Source organism: Triticum urartu, chromosome 6, assembly GCF_003073215.2.
Source record: "Triticum urartu cultivar G1812 chromosome 6, Tu2.1, whole genome shotgun sequence".
Lineage (NCBI taxonomy): Eukaryota > Viridiplantae > Streptophyta > Magnoliopsida > Poales > Poaceae > Triticum > Triticum urartu.
Window position 1 is genome coordinate 565,016,960 of NC_053027.1, and position 19,503 is coordinate 565,036,462.

General features: G+C 43.7%; 1 protein-coding gene across 1 annotated transcript; it reads right to left on the reverse strand.

The window, feature by feature from the left end:
• Nucleotides 1–298: 298 nt before the first annotated feature.
• On the reverse strand, nucleotides 299–2,275 carry LOC125513047. Its single transcript, XM_048678088.1, has 2 exons — nucleotides 2,137–2,275; nucleotides 299–1,454 (listed from the first exon to the last, which is right to left on the reverse strand). Exon 2 carries the CDS (start codon nucleotides 1,440–1,442, stop codon nucleotides 675–677), a length of 768 nt encoding a protein of 255 aa, XP_048534045.1. The 5' UTR covers nucleotides 1,443–1,454; nucleotides 2,137–2,275; the 3' UTR covers nucleotides 299–674.
• Between the last annotated feature and the right edge of the window lie 17,228 nt (nucleotides 2,276–19,503).

Genomic DNA, 19,503 nt, shown 5'->3' on the forward strand with positions numbered 1-19,503 from the left:
ATAACACAACAGGAACTGCCGAGGCAAGTGCGCGACCTTCACTGATGATATAAAATTCGACATGGCAGGAACTACCGACGAAAATGTATGAACATCACTGATGGTTTACAAGTTAACACGGCAGGAACTACGAAGCAACAGGCAAGTGCGTGGCCATTACTGGTTACTTTGATTATTATATATCACGCGGCAGTACTAAAACACGCTCACGCCCTTGTTGGAATTCGCCCACGGGATCAATCACATCAAATCACAAGATGAACACGCCTACACAGAAATTGATAGCCATGGATTTTTGTCGTGCCCTCTTTTCTTTTTATTTATTTTCTATTTTCTCGCCTCAATGATACAAAAACTTACGGCTTGGTTGTGCTTATATATACACAACCAAGGCAGCCGATCCAAGCAAACCTAAACCTATTCTTACAATGAGTTGTAACCGGAGTCTACAAATCCTAAACGACCCAGGTTCTCACAGAGTTAGAAATACAAACCAGGGTTCTCTACAATTACCATTGACTCCATGAGGTCTTAACTAAAGTTTGCACGCAGACTGTTACGGATTTTTCTTCTTGGTTCTTCTGCAAATCTTCATCTTTGCCATTACTTATTCATAGCTGTAAGCGGACCTCTTAAGCTCTTAAGCGACGGATTCCGGGATCCCCGAAGCTAGATTATACTAGACACTTTTCCTGAATCCGATCCAACATCATGTAGACAATGTTAAGTGCAAGTACAAGAACAACAGTCTTCAGCTGTGAGGGGCCATGGGCTTTGATCCACGTGCCACTGACATAGGCAGAACCTAAGCTTAGAAAACAAAATACTACAAGGAGTGTGAAAGGAATAGTCATGATCCTCTTGCTATTCCTGTTCTTGGCGAGGGACGCGATGATCGTTAAGGACGTAAAGAAGGCGAGTGTGTTGCTATAGTAAAAGGTCCGATACCTTGTGGGAGATTTGGTGTCCATGATTGGGTCACCAGCAAGGTATTTCTTGTCCTTGTCGTCCGCGGACCAGAAACCACCGGGTGGGGTGAGCCCCGCTGTGAAGGTGACGGTGGCAACCAATGATGTGAGGAACATCAACCAGGAACGAAAATTCTGCTCCTTTTCATTAGACACGCTGCCCTCGCGATTGGCAGGCATCAGATTCTGAAGACCGTCCACGGCTACTGCTGCTAGCCGGCCGCCGCTGGAGGGGACGAACAGCACCGGCATGCCATTGGATCCTTTTATTACTTTCAGCAGTTCATCAATCGATATGTGGGGACTATGAGTGTCAACAGTAATCCCTTGTTGCTGAGACTGCGACGGATCTCGAAGCGGCACGCCTTCTCCTGACGATTTTACCACTATGTCTGCTTCTTTCGACAGCGATGAAACTCGAGGCGGCAGGTCATCCTCCGATGGCATCGCCACTAAGTGAGCTTCGTCCGACATATTTCCTGTAGGCTATGTTTATAAGACAATAACAAACATCATCTCGGTCAGGGACTCTGTTTTTCTGTTGTTGTAAAACCGACGATTATAGTGATAAAGTACATCTCCAAGAAGAAGAAAAATAGATAATTTCAATTCTCCAACTTGACGCCTAGTTGCAAGATGTAAAAATCCCCTTGTCCCCCATATATTCTTGTAAATAACCTCTGAACTTGTTTATAATTTTTTCCTGTCCAAGTGAGGGCTCGCAGACGACAGCTTGGAAAATGCACATCCTAGGAATCCAAACGAATTTTTTTTAAAGAAGTTCAAAAACAGTATATAGGAATCCCAACTGAATCCTTGCTGCTTTTGTGCGGTATTAGTGTATCAAAAATGGACTAAACCCGGTTTGAAAACAAGGATGTCAAACTATGTGTAGACAATACGAACTAGAGTATATCACTGACAAATGGCACTAATTAAAGGTAGAACATGCTACTTCTCTCTCACACACACGCAAAAAAAACATGCTACGTATGTAAGTATATATGTATAGCCCTCTACAGAGCACTGATTTAGTCACTTTCTGTCTGCTCACAAACCAAAGTCATTCAGAAATAAGCATATATAGCACTGTGCGTAGCATGAATGTTTGAGAGAGAGAGAGAGAGAGAGAGAGAGAGAGAGAGAGAGAGAGAGATTGATACCATACCTCTTGCAGCGCTGGCCAAGCTAGAAGATCAAGGTACCGGCTCACCGCCCTCCCTTAAGCGAACAGAACTCAAACGAGCTACGCGCAGAGTTATACTAGATCGATCTGGTACAAGCTTTGCAACTCAACAAGAAGGTTAGTGTCATATATAGAACTGGAGAAGGACAATGCGCGTCATATAGTGTACTTTATCACTATCATGCCCGGTCTTAGGGCATCTCCAACAATTTGTGTGCTAGCTTATTGGTAAAATATGTCATGTCATCAATTAGCACCTTAACATACAACTACTTCAATATGTTGTATCTAGTTTGCTCAATAGGATGTGAGATAACAAATAAGGTGCTCTCTCATTCTATATTGAAGATTGTGCAAGAGGTGTTGGTTCATGTATATACAATTTTACTCTCTTTACTCATTTATTGTATGACACATCATCAAAAATCATACTATATGGCAAAATCTAATAACTATCTTACAACCATTGAAGATGCCCACCAACATAAAGTTCGTTAGATCTAATCTTGGTATCCATGCATTCTGTTACAGGTCCATACGTTTAGGATTATTGCCTGATTTAATAGTATATACTCCCTTCGTTTCGAATTACTTGTTTTAGATTTGTCTAGATACGGATGTATCTAGACTCATTTTAGTATTAGATACTTCTGTATCTAGACAAATCCAAGACAAGTAATTTGGAACAGAGGGAGTAGCAGGAACTACCGAGGCAACTGTGTGACGATCAGTCATGGTTGTAATTTAACACTGCAGGAACCACCAGTGTGAACAACACTCGTGATTTTAGTTTATCACGGCAGGAACTCACTTACCGAGGCAACCACGTGACTATCAGTGAGTTTTAACACCGCAGGAAAGAGTACATTGGTTGCCACACTGCCCTAAGATGAAAGACAGCATGTGAATCTGAACACCCGACCATGTGGACGCCAAAAAGGTTGAGGAGTTTGACCCACAGTCTCCGAGCATTGCATGGGGCAGCATTACACACGGTCTAAAACAACAACTTAAAGTTAGATCTAACATCGATATTTGTGCAGTCGGGATAACACTGCAGGAGCTGCCGAGGAAAGTGCGTGACCAACGCTGATGATTTAAAATTCAACACGGCAGGATCTACCGTGGAAAATGTTTGAACATGATGGTTAAGGCTCTTAATTTACAGGTGATCAACACGGCAGGAACTACCTAGGCAAGTAAGTGACCATCACTGTTTGAACGACTAAAACACGCTCACGCCCTAGCCTCCGGCATCACTTGAGCAAAGTATCACGTCCCAAGTTCCCAACCAAACTAAAGGCATCAACGTTGAAGGGTAGCCAAGCCTTGAAGGCTGCAGATTGAAGACTAGTTTTCAGTTCTAACTATCTAAGTCACGGGGATGAGCTTTTGGAATATTGGTGCAATAATTACTTTATGTTCGTATGCGACTTGTAAATGGTCAAACGTTGATGCAGACTCCAAATGCTTTTGAGTTAAAGTCAGATAGAAAATATGAGTTGTACTGGGTCATGGGCTGCATTTGTTGGGTCTTAGAACGGGGTCACTGAAGCTCATCTTCCCCGTCTCGACCCGTGATGTCTCTAACTGGTTGTGTTGTTGTTGTACCGGGTCATGGCCTACAGGATACATCGCACAACAATGCGAGATCGGCCAGGAGGCCAATGGCACCAAGGGCAACACCGAACTCCATGAACACCAATGACACCGGGTGCTGGGGGTGCATGAACGTAACGTGACTTGACACCGGGTGTTTCTAGCAAGTCTTATGCCTCCCATACTGATGAGGACAGTAGCGGATCTAGCCCAATGGGCCAGGATGGGCCAACAGTAGAACTGTTCATAAAAAAAATATGTTTTCTTAATATTTTTTTTACCTTTTTTCCTATGCTATAAAGCTATTCAAAAAACCCAGGGTGGGCCGTGGCCCACCCTGTCCACCCTCTACCTCCGCCACTGGATGAGGAGGAGTTGCATGCCACATCAGATGGTCAGCTACTCTCTCATTTAGTAGGAGCGGTTTCTGACATGAGTCTTTATGAACCCGAGCTTAGTTCGTTGATTGAACTTACAGTATCCGGACGTAAATCAAAGACCACTTGTTTGAAAAAAGTTAGTAAGTCCCATAAGGGGGCGAAGTATTCTAAATCTCCTATTGTTTCCTCATGAATGGAATATTTCTTAATAGCAGAGGTTTTCGTGACTTGGCTAAACATTTATTCATTGCGGGATGTAATAGGGAACATAATTTAGATTTTTTGGCTATCTCTGAAACGGGGAGACGTGATTTCTCGGTGAGTCTGCTTAACCGTCTTTCGGGCGGGATAGACTTCACTTGGGTTTCACGACCTCCTAGAGGTCATTCTGGGGGCATTTTACTTGGCGTAAATACAGGGACTATGGATGTTTTGGCTAGTTCGGATGGTGAGTTTCACGTTAAACTTCATATTCGCAACAAGGCTGACAACTTCACATGGACCCTCGTCGCCGTGTATGGGGCAGCCTAGGATGAGTTCAAGGCGGATTTTCTCCGCGAATTGGTTAATCTGGCGAAAGATAATCCCAATCCCATTCTTATAGGTGGGGGTTTCAATTTGCTTCGATTTCCAAATGAGAAAAGCCGCGGTAGGTTTGATAATCATTGGTCTTTCTGTTGGGGAACGTAGTAATTCAAAAAAATTCCTACGCACAAGCAAGATCATGGTGATGCATAGCAACGAGAGGGGAGAGTGATGTCCACGTACCCTCGTAGACCGAAAGCGGAAGCGTTAGCACAACGCGGTTGATGTAGTCGTACGTCTTCACGATCCGACCGATCAAGTACCGGACGTACGGCACCTCCAAGTTCAGCACACGTTCAGCCCGATGACGTCCCTCGAACTCCGATCCAGCCGAGTGTTGAGGGAGAGTTTCGTCAGCACGACGGCGTGGTGACGATGTAGATGTTCTACCGACGCAGGGCTTCGCCTAAGCACCGCTACAGTATTATCGAGGTGGACTATGGTGGGGGGGCACCGCGCACGGCTAAGAGATCAAACAGATCAATTGTTGTGTCTTTGGGGTGCCCCCTGCCCCCGTATATAAAGGAGCAAGGGGGAGGCCGGCCGGCCCTCTATGGCACGCCCCCAAGAGGGGAATCCTACTAGGACTCCAAGTCATAGTAGGTTTCCACCTAAAGGGAGAGAGGGGGAAGGAAGGAGAAGGAGAGGGAGAAGGAAAGGGGGGCGCCACCCCCCCTCTCCTAGTCCAATTCGGACCAGAGGGGGAGGGGGCGCGCGGCCCTCCCTAGCCGCCCCTCTCTCTCTCCACTAAGGCCCATCGAGGCCCATTAGTTCCCTCGGGGTTTCCGATAACCCTCCAGCACTCCGGTTTTATCCGAAACTTCTCCGAAACACTTCCGGTGTCCGAATATAGTCGTCCAATATATCAATCTTCATGTCTCGACCATTTCGAGACTCCTCGTCATGTCCGTGATCACATCCGAGACTCCGAACAACCTTCGGTACATCAAAACACATAAACTCATAATAAAATTGTCATCGTAACGTTAAGCGTGCGGACCCTACGGGTTCGAGAACTACGTAGACATGACCGAGACACGTCTCCGGTCAATAACCAATAGCGTAACCTGGATGCTCATATTGGCTCCTACATATTCTACGAAGATCTTTATCGATCAGACCGCATAATAACATACGTTGTTCCCTTTGTCATCGGTATGTTACTTGCCCGAGATTCGATCGTCGGTATCTCAATACCTAGTTCAATCTCGTTACCGGCAAGTCTCTTTACTCGTTCCGTAATACATCATCCCGCAACTAATTCAATAGTTGCAATGCTTGCAAGGCTTAAGTGATGTGCATTACCGAGAAGGGCCCAGAGATACCTCTCCGATAATCGGAGTGACAAATCCTAATCTCGAAATACGCCAACCCAACATGTACCTTCGGAGACACCTATAGAGCACCTTTATAATCACCCAGTTATGTTGTGACGTTTGGTAGCACACAAAGTGTTCCTCCGGTAAACGGGAGTTGCATAATCTCATAGTCATAGGAACATGTATGAGTCATGAAGAAAGCAATAGCAACATACTAAACGATCGTGTGCTAAGCTAACAGAATGGGTCATGTCAATCACATCATTCTCCTAATGATGTGATCCCGTTAATCAAATGACAACTCATGTCTATGGTTAGGAAACATAACCATCTTTGATCAACGAGCTAGTCAAGTAGAGGCATACTAGTGACACTCTGTTTGTCTATGTATTCACACATGTATTATGTTTCCGGTTAATACAATTCTAGCATGAATAATAAACATTTATCATGATATAAGGAAATAAATAATAACTTTATTATTGCCTCTAGGGCATATTTTCTTCAGTCTCCCACTTGCACTAGAGTCAATAATCTAGATTATACAGTAATGATTCTAACACCCATGGAGCTTTGGTGCTGATCATGTTTTGCTCGTGGAAGAGGCTTAGTCAAGGGTCTGCAACATTCAGATCCGTATGTATCTTGCAAATTTCTATGTCTCCCACCTGGACTAGATCCCGAATGGAATTGAAGCGTCTCTTGATGTGCTTGGTTCTCTTGTGAAATCTGCATTCATTCGCCAAGGCTATTGCTCCAGTATTGTCACAAAAGATTTTCATTGGACCCGATGCACTAGGTATGACACCTAGATCGGATATGAACTCCTTCATCCAGACTCCTTCATTTGCTGCTTCTGAAGCAGCTATGTACTCCGCTTCACATGTAGATCCCGCCACGACGCTTTGTTTAGAGCTGCACCAACTAATAGCTCCATCGTTCAATGTAAACACGTATCTGGTTTGCGATTTAGAATCGTCCGGATCAGTGTCAAAGCTTGCATCAACGTAACCATTTACGATGAGCTCTTTGTCACCTCCATAAACGAGAAACATATCCTTAGTCCTTTTCAGGTACTTCAGGATGTTCTTGACCGCTGTCCAGTGATCCACTCCTGGATTACTTTGGTACCTCCCTGCTAGACTTATAGCAAGGCACACATCAGGTCTGGTACACAGCATTGCATACATGATAGAGCCTATGGCTGAAGCATAGGGAACATCTTTCATTTTCTCTCTATCTTCTGTAGTGGTCGGGCATTGAGTCTTACTCAACTTCACAACTTTGTCAAGGTATGTGCTTTGTGAAAGTCCAATTGGGCGTCTTGATCTAGCTCTATAGATCTTAATGCCTAATATGTAAGCAGCTTCACCGAGGTCTTTCATCGAAAAACTCTTATTCAAGTATCCCTTTATGCTATCCAGAAATTCTATATCATTTCCAATCAGTAATATGTCATCCACATATAATATCAGAAATGCTATAGAGCTCCCACTCACTTTCTTGTAAATACATGCTTCTCCAAAATTCTGTACAAAACCAAATGCTTTGATCACACTATCAAAGCGTTTATTCCAACTCCGAGAGGCTTGCACCAGTCCATAAATGGATCGCTGGAGCTTGCACACTTTGTTAGCTCCTTTTGGATCGACAAAACCTTCTGGTTGCATCATATACAACTCTTCTTCCAGAAATCCATTCAGGAATGCAGTTTTGACATCCATCTGCCAAATTTCATAATCATAAAATGCGGCAATCGCTAACATGATTCGGACAGACTTAAGCATCGCTACAGGTGAGAAGGTCTCATCGTAGTCAATCCCTTGAACTTGTCAAAAACCTTTCGCAACAAGTCGAGCTTTGTAGACAGTAACATTACCGTCAGCGTCAGTCTTTTTCTTGAAGATCCATTTATTTTCAATTGCTTGCCGATCATCGGGCAAGTCAACCAAAGTCCACACTTTGTTCTCATACATGGATCCCATCTCAGATTTCATGGCTTCAAGCCATTTTGCGGAATCTGGGCTCACCATCGGTTCTTCATAGTTCGTAGGTTCATCATGATCTAGTAGCATGACTTCCAGAACAGGATTACCGTACCACTCTGGTGCGGATCTTACTCTGGTTGATCTACGAGGTTTAGTAGCAACTTGATCTGAAGTTTCATGATCATCATCATTAACTTCCTCACTAATTGGTGTAGGTGTCACAGAAACCGGTTTCTGTGATGTACTACTTTCCAATAAGGGAGCAGGTACAGTTACCTCATCAAGTTCTACTTTCCTCCCACTCACTTCTTTCGAGAGAATCTCCTTCTCTAGAAAGGATCCATTCTTAGCAACGAATGTGTTGCCTTCAGATCTGTGATAGAAGGTGTACCCAACAGTCTCCTTTGGGTATCCTATGAAGACACATTTCTCCGATTTGGGTTCGAGCTTATCAGGTTGAAGCTTTTTCACATAAGCATCGCAACCCCAAAGTTTAAGAAACGACAACTTTGGTTTCTTGCCAAACCACAGTTCATAAGGCGTCGTCTCAACGGATTTTGATGGTGCCCTATTTAACATGAATGCGGCCGTCTCTAAAGCATAACCCCAAAACGATAGCGGTAAATCTGTAAGAGACATCATAGATCGCACCATATCAAGTAAAGTACGATTATGACATTCGGACACACCATTACGCTATGGTGTTCCGGGTGGCGTGAGTTGCGAAACTATTCCGCATTGTTTCAAATGTAGACCAAACTCGTAACTCAAATATTCTCCTCCACGATCAGATCGTAGAAACTTTATTTTCTTTGTTACGATGATTTTCAACTTCACTCTGAAATTCTTTGAACTTTTCAAATGTTTCAGACTTATGCTTCATAGAGTAGATATACCCATATCTGCTTAAATCATTTGTGAAGGTGAGAAAATAACGATATCCGCCATGAGCCTCAACATTCATCGGACCACATACATTTGCATGTATGATTTCTAACAAATCTATTGCTCTCTCCATAGTTCCGGAGAACGGTGTTTTAGTCATCTTGCCCATGAGGCACGGTTCGCAAGTACCAAGTGATTCAAAATCAAGTGGTTCCAAAAGTCCATCAGTATGGAGTTTCTTCATGCGCTTTACACCGATATGACCTAAACGGCAGTGCCACAAATAAGTTGCACTATCATTATCAAATCTGCATCTTTTGGCTTCAACATTATGAATATGTGTATCACTACTATCGAGATTCATCAAAAATAGACCACTCTTCAAGGGTGCATGACCATAAAAGATATTACTCTTATAAATAGAACAACCATTATTCTCTGATTTAAATGAACAACCGTCTCGCATCAACCAAGATTCAGATATAATGTTCATGCTCAACGCTGGCACCAAATAACTTAGGTCTAATACTAATCCCGAAGGTAGATGTAGAGGTAGCGTGCCGATCGCGATCACATCGACTTTGGAACCATTTCCCACGCGCATCGTCACCTCGTCCTTTGCCAGTGTTCGCTTAATCCGTAGTCCCTGTTTCGAGTTGCAAATATTAGCAACAGAACCAGTATCAAATACCCAGGTGCTAGTGCGAGCTCTAGTAAGGTACACATCAATAACATGTATATCACATATACCTTTGTTCACCTTGCCATCCTTCTTATCCACCAAATACTTGGGGCAGTTCCGCTTCCAGTGACCAGTCTGCTTGCAGTAGAAGCACTCAGTTTCAGGCTTAGGTCCAGACTTGGGTTTCTTCTCCTGAGCAGCAACTTGTTTGTTGTTCTTCTTGAAGTTCCCCTTCTTCTTCCCTTTGCCCTTCTTCTTGAAACTAGTGGTCTTATTGACCATCAACACTTGATGCTCCTTCTTGATTTCTACCTTCCCAGCCTTTAGCATTGCGAAGAGCTCGGGAATTGTCTTATCCATCCCTTGCATATTATAGTTCATCACGAAGCTCTTGTAGCTTGGTGGAAGTGATTGGAGAATTCTGTCAATGACGCTATCATCCGGAAGATTAACTCCCAGTTGAATCAAGTGATTATTATACCCAGACATCTTGAGTATATGCTCACTGACAGAACTATTCTCCTCCATCTTGCAGCTATAGAACTTATTGGAGACTTCATATCTCTCAATCCGGGCATTTGCTTGAAATATTAACTTCAACTCCTAGAACATGTCATATGCTCCATGACGTTCAAAACGTCGTTGAAGTCCCGGTTCTAAGCCGTAAAGCATGGCACATTGAACTATCGAGTAGTCATCAGCTTTGCTCTGCCAGACGTTCTTAACGTCGTCAGTTGCATCAGCAGCAGGCCTGGCACCCAGCGGTGCTTCCAGAACGTAATTCTTTTGTGCAGCAATGAGGATAATCCTCAAGTTACGGACCCAGTCCGTATAATTGCTACCATCATCTTTCAACTTTTCTTTCTCAAGGAACGCATTAAAATTCAACGGAACAACAACATGGGCCATCTATCTACAATCAAACGTAGACAAGCAAGATACTATCAGGTACTAAGTTCATGATAAATTTAAGTTCAATTAATCATATTACTTAAGAACTCCCACTTAGAAAGACATCCCTCTAACCCTCTAAGTGATCACGTGATCCAAATCAACTAAACCATAACCGATCATCACGTGAAATGGAGTAGCTTTCAATGGTAAACATCAATATGTTGATCATATCTACTATATGATTCACGCTCGACCTTTCGGTCTCAGTGTTCCGAGGCCATATCGGCATATGCTAGGCTTGTCAAGTTTAACCTGAGTATTTTACGTGTGCAAAACTGGCTTGCACCCGTTGTAGATGGATGTAGAGCTTATCACACCCGATCATCACGTGGTGTTTGGGCACGACGAACTTTGGCAGCGGTGCATACTCAGGGAGAACACTTTTATCTTGAAATTTAGTGAGAGATCATCTTATAATGCTACCGTCAATCAAAGCAAGATAAGATGCATAAAAGATAAACATCACATGAAATCAATATAAGTGATATGATATGGCCATCATCATCTTGTGCTTGTGATCTCCATCTCCGAAGCACCTCCATGATCGCCATCGTCACCGGCACGACACCTTGATCTCCATCGTAGCATCGTTGTCGTCTCGCCAATCTTATGCTTCTACGACTATCGCTACCGCTTAGTGATAAAATAAAGCATTACAGGGCGATTGCATTGCATACAATAAAGCAACAACCATATGGCTCCTGCCAGTTGCCGATAACTCGGTTACAAAACATGATCATCTCATACAATAAAATATAGCATCATGTCTTGACCATATCACATCACAACATGCCCTGCAAAAACAAGTTAGACGTCCTCTACTTTGTTGTTGCAAGTTTTACGTGGCTACTACGGGCTTAGCAAGAACCGTACTTACCTACGCATCAAAACCACAACGATAGTTTGTCAAGTTGGTGCTGTTTTAACCTTCGCAAGGACCGGGCGTAGCCACACTCGGTTCAACTAAAGTTGAAGAAACTGACACCCGCCAGCCACCTGTGTGCAAAGCACGTCGGTAGAACCAGTCTTGCGTAAGCGTAATGTCGGTCCGGACCGCTTCATCCAACAATACCGCCGAACCAAAGTATGACATGCTGGTAAGCAGTATGACTTATATCGCCCACAACTCACTTGTGTTCTACTCGTGCATATAACATCAACGCATAAAAACCTGGCTCGGATGCCACTTTTGGGGAACGTAGTAATTTCAAAAAATTTCCTACGCACACGCAAGATCATGGTGATGCATAGCAACGAAAGGGGAGAGTGATGTCCGCGTACCCTCGTAGACCGAAAGAGGAAGCATTAGCACAACGCGGTTGATGTAGTCGTACGTCTTCACGATCCGACCGATCAAGTACCGAACGTACGACACCTCCGAGTTCAGCACACATTCAACCCGATGACGTCCCTCGAACTCCGATCCAGCCGAGTGTTGAGGGAGAGTTTCGTCAGCACGACGGCGTGGTGACGATGTTGATGTTCTACCGACGGAGGGCTTCGCCTAAGCACCGCTACAGTATTATCGAGGTGGACTATGGTGTTGTGTCTTTGGGGTGCCCCCCTGCCCCCGTATATAAAGGAGCAAGGGGAGGCCGGCCGGCCCTCTATGGCGTGCCCCCAAGAGGGGAATCCTACTAGGACTCCAAGTCCTAGTAGGTTTCCACCTAAAGGGAGAGAGGGGGAAGGAAGGAGAGGGAGAGGGAGAAGGAAAGGGGGGCGCCGCTCCCCTCTCCTAGTCCAATTCGGACCAGAGGGGGAGGGGGCGCGCGGCCCTCCCTGGCCGCCCCTCTCTCTCTCCACTAAGGCCCATCGAGGCCCATTAGTTCTCCCGGGGTTTCCGATAACCCTCCGGCACTTCGGTTTTATCCGAAACTTCTCCGGAACACTTCCGGTGTCCGAATATAGTCGTCCAATATATCAATCTTCATGTCTCGACCATTTCGAGACTCCCCGTCATGTCCGTGATCACATCCGATACTCCGAACAACCTTCGGTACATCAAAACACATAAACTCATAATAAAATTGTCATCGTAACGTTAAGCGTGCGGACCCTACGGGTTCGAGAACTATGTAGACATGACCGAGACACGTCTCCGGTCAATAACCAATAGCGGAACCTGTATGCTCATATTGGCTTCTACATATTCTACGAAGATCTTTATCGGTCAGACCGCATAACAACATACATTGTTCCCTTTGTCATCGGTATGTTACTTGCCCGAGATTCGATCGTCGGTATCTCAATACCTAGTTCAATCTCGTTACTAGCAAGTCTCTTTACTCGTTCCGTAATACATCATCCCGCAACTAACTCATTAGTTTCAATGCTTGCAAGGCTTAAGTGATGTGCATTACCGAGAAGGGCCCAGAGATACCTCTCCGACAATCGGAGTGACAAATCCTAATCTCGAAATACGCCAACCCAACATGTACCTTCAGAGAAACCTGTAGAGCACCTTTATAATCACCCAGTTACGTTGTGACGTTTGGTAGCACACAAAGTGTTCCTCCGGTAAACGGGAGTTGCATAATCTCATAGTCATAGGAACATGTATAAGTCATGAAGAAAGCAATAACAACATACTAAATGATCGTGTGCTAAGCTAACGGAATGGGTCATGTCAATCACATCATTCTCCTAATGATGTGATCCCTTTAATCAAATGACAACTCATGTCTATCGTTAGGAAACATAACCATCTTTGATCAACGAGCTAGTCAAGTACAGGCATACTAGTGACACTCTGTTTGTCTATGTATTCACGCATGTATTATGTTTCCGGTTAATACAATTCTAGCATGAATAATAAATATTTATCATGATATAAGGAAATAAATAATAACTTTATTATTTCCTCTAGGGCATATTTCCTTCACTTTCCTTTTCAACTTTGTCATCGACAGTCTAGACCTACGAGAGGTTTCCATGATTGGACGACAATTCACTTGGGCGAACAGTCTTCCGGAACCACCATATGAGAAACTAGATCGCGTTTTAATGGATAACGACTGGGAATCTAAATTTCCTATGGTGTCCATTCGTGCTCTATCTCGTATTGAGGCTATATCAGACCACGCACCCATTGTCCTTACTACTGGTTTGCCACGACCACAACATAGGCGCAAGTTCAAGTTCGAACTTGGATGGTTGCTTCAGGATGGCTTCCATGACATGGTCAAGGAGGTGTGGGAGAAACCGGTAGCCGGGCCTACCCCAATACACATATGCAATAACAAAATGCGTGCATTACGTAAATTCCTTGATGGTTGGGCTAGGCATGCAGTGGGTATCCTCAAAAAGGAGAAGCTTTGTCTTTCATCTATCATTGATGAATTAGAAGCTTTGGCAGAGGTTAGACCTCTATCTGAGTATGAAATCGAGATCAAGAATCATTCAAATGCACAGATAGCTAACATGTTACGTGAAGAGGAACTCAAATGGTACCAACATTCCAACTCTCAATTTATCTTGAAAGGTGATTCGAATACTAGATATTTCCATGGAGTCGCCAACGGCAGACACCGCAAGAAAATTATTCATTCACTACAATAGGATGAGGGCACGATTGTGGGACATGAGCAACTTAAATCTTATATCACTAATTATTACAAAAATCTATTTGGAGCACCAGAGGAAGGAAACTTCTCGATGGATGAATCCCGAACAGATGACATCCCCCAAGTCTCTGATGAGGAAAACAACCTTCAAATGGCCCCATACTCCGAGGAGGAAGTTAGAAAGGCGGTTTCCTAATGGAGCACAACAAAGCCCCAGGTCCAGATGGTTTTCCCGCAGAGTTCTATCAGAACTTCTGGGAAGTCATCAAACTGGATCTTCTACTTTTGTTTAGCGACCTTCATGCTGGCCAATTAGAATTGTTTCACTTAAACTTCGGTGAGATTGTTTTATTATCTAAGGTTAATGAGGCTGTAAGGATACAACAATATAGACCTATTTGCCTCCTTAATGTTAATTTTAAAATATTCATGAAGGTTGCAACTATTAGGCTAAATTCGGTTGCTGAACATGTGTTCGTCCTTCACAGACAGATTTTATGCAAGGCAGACACATCCTAGATGGAGTTGTTATCCTTCATGAAACAATCCATGAATTACACCGAAAAAGGTTGAATGGTGTCGTACTCAAAATTGACTTTGAAAAGGCTTATGACAAAGTCAAGTGGCACTTTCTTCATCAAACTCTCAGAATGAAAGGATTTTCTGCAGAGTGGGCACTATGATCCATAGCTTCGTTTCTGGAGGTAATGTTGCCATTAAGGTCAATGATGACGTTGGACACTATTTCTGAACGAAGAAGGGATTGCGACAAGGTGACTCAGTATCGCCCATGCTATTCAATATAGTGACGGATATGCTAGCGGTCATGACTGAGCGTGTCAAGGTTTATGACCAAATTGATGGGGTAGTAAATCATCTAATTGATGGTGGCCTCTCTATACTTCAATATGCCGACGATACGATTCTCTTCATGGATCATGACCTCGAGAAAGCGAGAAATATGAAACTGATTTTATCAGCATTCGAGCAACTCTCGGGTCTTAAGATCAATTTTCATAAAAGTGAATTGTTTTGCTTTGGCGACGCTCAAGACGAGGCCCACCTGTATGCTGAATTGTTCGGATGTGGGTTGGGCTAGTTTCCGATCACATATTGGGAATACCGATACATTATCGGAGACTCACAAATGCTGAATGGAAACACGTCGAGGAGAGACTACAAAAAAGACTTAGCAGTTGGAAAGGTAAACTATTGTCTCTGGATGAAAGATTGGTCCTCATAAATTCAGTACTAAGTAATATGGTACTATATATGATTTCCTTCTTCAAGTTGCCGATAGGAGTTTTACATAGATTGGATTATTTCCGATCAAGATTCTTTTGGCAAGGAGATATCGAGAGAAAGAAATATCGACTGGCTAAATGGAGTGTGGTTTGCCGTCCCAAAGACCAATGCGGGTTGGGCATTCATGACCTTGAGGTTAAGAATATGGCCCTACTTGGCAAATGGTTGTTTAAATTACTGACAGAAGATGGTGTATGGCAAACCCTCCTAAGGAGGAAATATGTGGGTTTGAAGGCGGTATCCCAAGTATACTAGAAACCTGGGGATTCCCACTTTTGGGCGGGTCTAATGGCTACGAAGAAATATTTCCTCTGCTATGGATCCTTCTCAATTAAGGATGGCTCGAAAATTAGATTCTGGGAGGAGAAGTGGCTAGGAAATGCCACACTCCGGGAACAATATCCGGATCTATACAATATTGTGCGCCACAAGGGTGATACTATCGCCATGGTAATGAAATCATTTCCACCAAATGTGACGTTCAGAAGAGATTTAATGGGCCCAGACTCCAATCGTGGAACATCATTCTCCAACGGTTGTCCATGATGCAATTGTCACATGGGTCTGATGTCTTCCGATGGAACCTTCGTGGGAATGGACAATTCTCAGTGGAGTCCATGTATAGAGCGCTAATCCAGTCCGATGTGCCAGTCGATAATAACAAGAAGATCTGGAGGATGGAGATACCTCTTAAGAATAAAATCTTTGCATGGTATCTTCGTCGCAGAGTCATTCTTACTAAAGATAACCTTATTAAGAGAAATTGGCATGTAAGTCCGCAATGTGTTTTTTGTCACCGTGATGAGACAATAAAACATTTATTCTTCGAATGCAAATTTGCTCGTTCTATATGGTCAGTCATTCAAATAGCTTCTGGCGTGTATCCTCCTTGTAGTGTTGCTAATGTATTTGGCAACTGGTTACATGGGATTGATCACAGGTTTAGAACTCTTCTCAGGATGGAAGCGTTTGCTGTTATTTGGTCGCTTTGGCTATGTAGAAATGATGAGGTTTTTAATGGTAAAAGTACTTCTATTTACGGAGGTGTGTACACGATTGGAGGGTAGGGCGAGGGATACTTTTACTCAACATGGATGGCCGCACGATCTTAGGATTGCCCCTCCTGCGCTTTAAGCGTTATACGGATCTTTTTGTATTTCATCTTTTTTATTTTTATTTTGTATGAGAGAATTTTATTTGGTTGTGTGCATCTTAGTTATGCAGAGGCCGGTTGCAATACTTAAATCTTTTAAGTAATAAAACGGCCCTTTTTCGAAAATCTTTTTTTTTTTTGCGGATTCCTTCAAGTTATCCATGTAGCTGAACGGACGTAACGACCCGACATTTACAAAGAAAATGAATCACAGCTTGGCTCATCGTCTGCTCATGGCTCGGGGGGGTTTAAGAACACATCCACACACTTGCATCCCATTTGAAATGCTCGCGATCTACGTACGTATAGCTTCAGAGAAGACTTGCAGCTCGTCAACCGCCGTTGGGTTGTCCCTGTTGGAGTTGGACAGGCTTGTTGCCGCATGCCCAATTGTAGTACGTCCGACTACTTTTCAACTGGAACCAGGCAAAGACTGATCTGGGGAACGTCTGTTCCACGTCTAACTGATTTTTCGATTGGTTAACATTCAGATTTATGATCTTCAAAAAAAAAATCAGATTTAAAAACTTCATGAAACAGTAGAAACAAACTAATGGGTAGCAGGCTGCAGCTGAAACAACAGAAACAATTAACTTACAGCGCCCACACTAGGCAGGGGACACGCATGGGAATGAGTAATTAATGCTGCTACATTCAAATTGGTCTGATTCAGTTACAAAAACAAGGAAGCAGAAACAGTACAATGAGGGGGCAAAAGATAGCCAAACATACAGAAAAATAAGTAGTGATGAACAAGTACTACACAACTCTTACACATCTACGGTAGCACCATCAGTAGTGGTGTCATCAGACCTGCCGACGATGCCGAGGTGGGTGACCAAAGCCCAGAGGACGGTTATCAGTTCACCGCCGCGGGCGAGCGCTTTCATATGACCGTCGATGTTGTCCGACGGAGCGACATACAGGACCATCTCCGACCAGAACGTGGCAAGGGCCTTCCACGCCATCTCCTCTCCTTCTTCAGTTAGCCCAATCATTCGTTCAGCAAGCTTCGCTCCATCCTTGAGCACCTCATGGTTACGCTCTGCGCTTAGCAATTTAATCAACCTCCTCCGGTACTCCAGTTCAGACATCCCCGACTCCCTTGAATAATGACCGACGAGTACACGCTTGGCGTCTTTCCCGACGGCCTTGTAGAGGCTCTTGCACCATTCATCATCTTCAGGTAGTAGCTCAGGATAGTGTGCCACCAGGTAGGCACAATACTGTGATAGGTGATTGGCAGCAGACATATGGTCAGAGTAGGCCGGAGGTTCATGTGGTGGTAACCTTGCTCCAAGGATGGTGGTGGCAATGTGACACACAAGCATGATTTCGGCTGTACCTCTTTCCCCAAATGTTCAAATGATCTTGTCGTCGTCTTGTAGATGTCGGATCCTTTGGAAAGAGGGGACATCACCATTGATTTCGCCTCTCTCGTAGCTTTTTCTCAAGGCACGGACGATAGCAGATTTCACAGCACTTGATGCCTTCTTATTCTGGCCTGACGTATTAATATGACGCCGAAGAAGGGCCGTCAGAGTTTTCCCTGGATGGAGCATTAAAACTGAGCACTGGTCCATTTTGTCCTCCCAATTCTTTGTCAACTTGACTTTGCTCTGCAGCACACACCTGACATATCTCTTTAGGGCAGCAGATTGTGACCAGGAACTATGCTTCACATATTGACATACCAAAGCTACTTTAACCCAGTTAGAGCAGATGTACAATGCAATCTCCCTCACCTCGGCAAGCATAACTAGAACAGCAATTATACACACTGGTATGATATCACAGTATGTAGTTCCAAAAGATATTGAAGTTATTATAATGCCGGAAAACTGTTATTGCAGTACACATAACAGTTAATCTGCCCCCCCTGAGGTTCTCCGGACAGTGCGGCAAGAATTCCAATAACTGACAAGCAACTTGAGATAAATAAGCAGTAAGAGATGCTTAGTATTGAAATGAATCCGCTAACGAATGGCAGCCAACTCTTTGAATATGAGACAGGAAGTGATGAATAATAATAGTGATGAAGAAAAGAGAGCTCATGTGCAATCAGTGCAAGTACTCTTTCACCATCATTGTCCTCAAGCAAGATTTGTCGTAAGAAGTTACGACCCTTGATGAAACCGACCTCAATAATTGTGTACCTTGCAATTCGACATCTTAGCAATTTAAATAATGCAAACGAAAAGCATAGTTCTTTTATTTGCAGTGATTTTGATCCCATAAGTGTATCATCCAGCTGCCAAACTTTGTCAAATGTCACTAAGTCCTTGCTGTACATATCACCTGTCACTCTGCTGTACATATTACCTACGTTGGACATCCACTTTAATTTGTAGTCAGAAGGCTTCGCCTCTACCTGCATGGTGTGCTCTCCAGTAACTATAAATGGAGGAGGCATATGCTCACATGCCAACTCAGCATTCCGGCTTCCATCTTGCAGCTCCTCCATGTATCCAATGATAAGGCGAGGATTCCGTCCAAAGGCTAATGCTTCCATCTGGCTATGTACCATGCATAATATTTCAGTACGAGTTTGGCAAATATGACACCAAATGGCCCAACTCTGAACAATATGTTGACAGGTCTGTACTGATGATAATATAGAATGGTGGTGTATATTCCTACTAGGTAGGAGGTCCACATTGCTTGAATAAGTAGTGTAATATTGGGAGGAATGCTTCGACCTTCTCTAGCATCAGCGGCAACTACTGCGGTGGTATTTATACCAATATTCAGAACAAGAGCCGTCCATACAAGGACCAAGCTGGTGTGTAGATCTGCTTCACAATCCCCTTTTATGTCAATGGACACGGACCCACCATCATATGGCATGCTGATCAGGCCATTGCCTAAATCACTGCAAGAGACAATATAAGAGACAATGGGCAGGAACAATGTGGTGGCAGCCAGGAAGAGGAAAC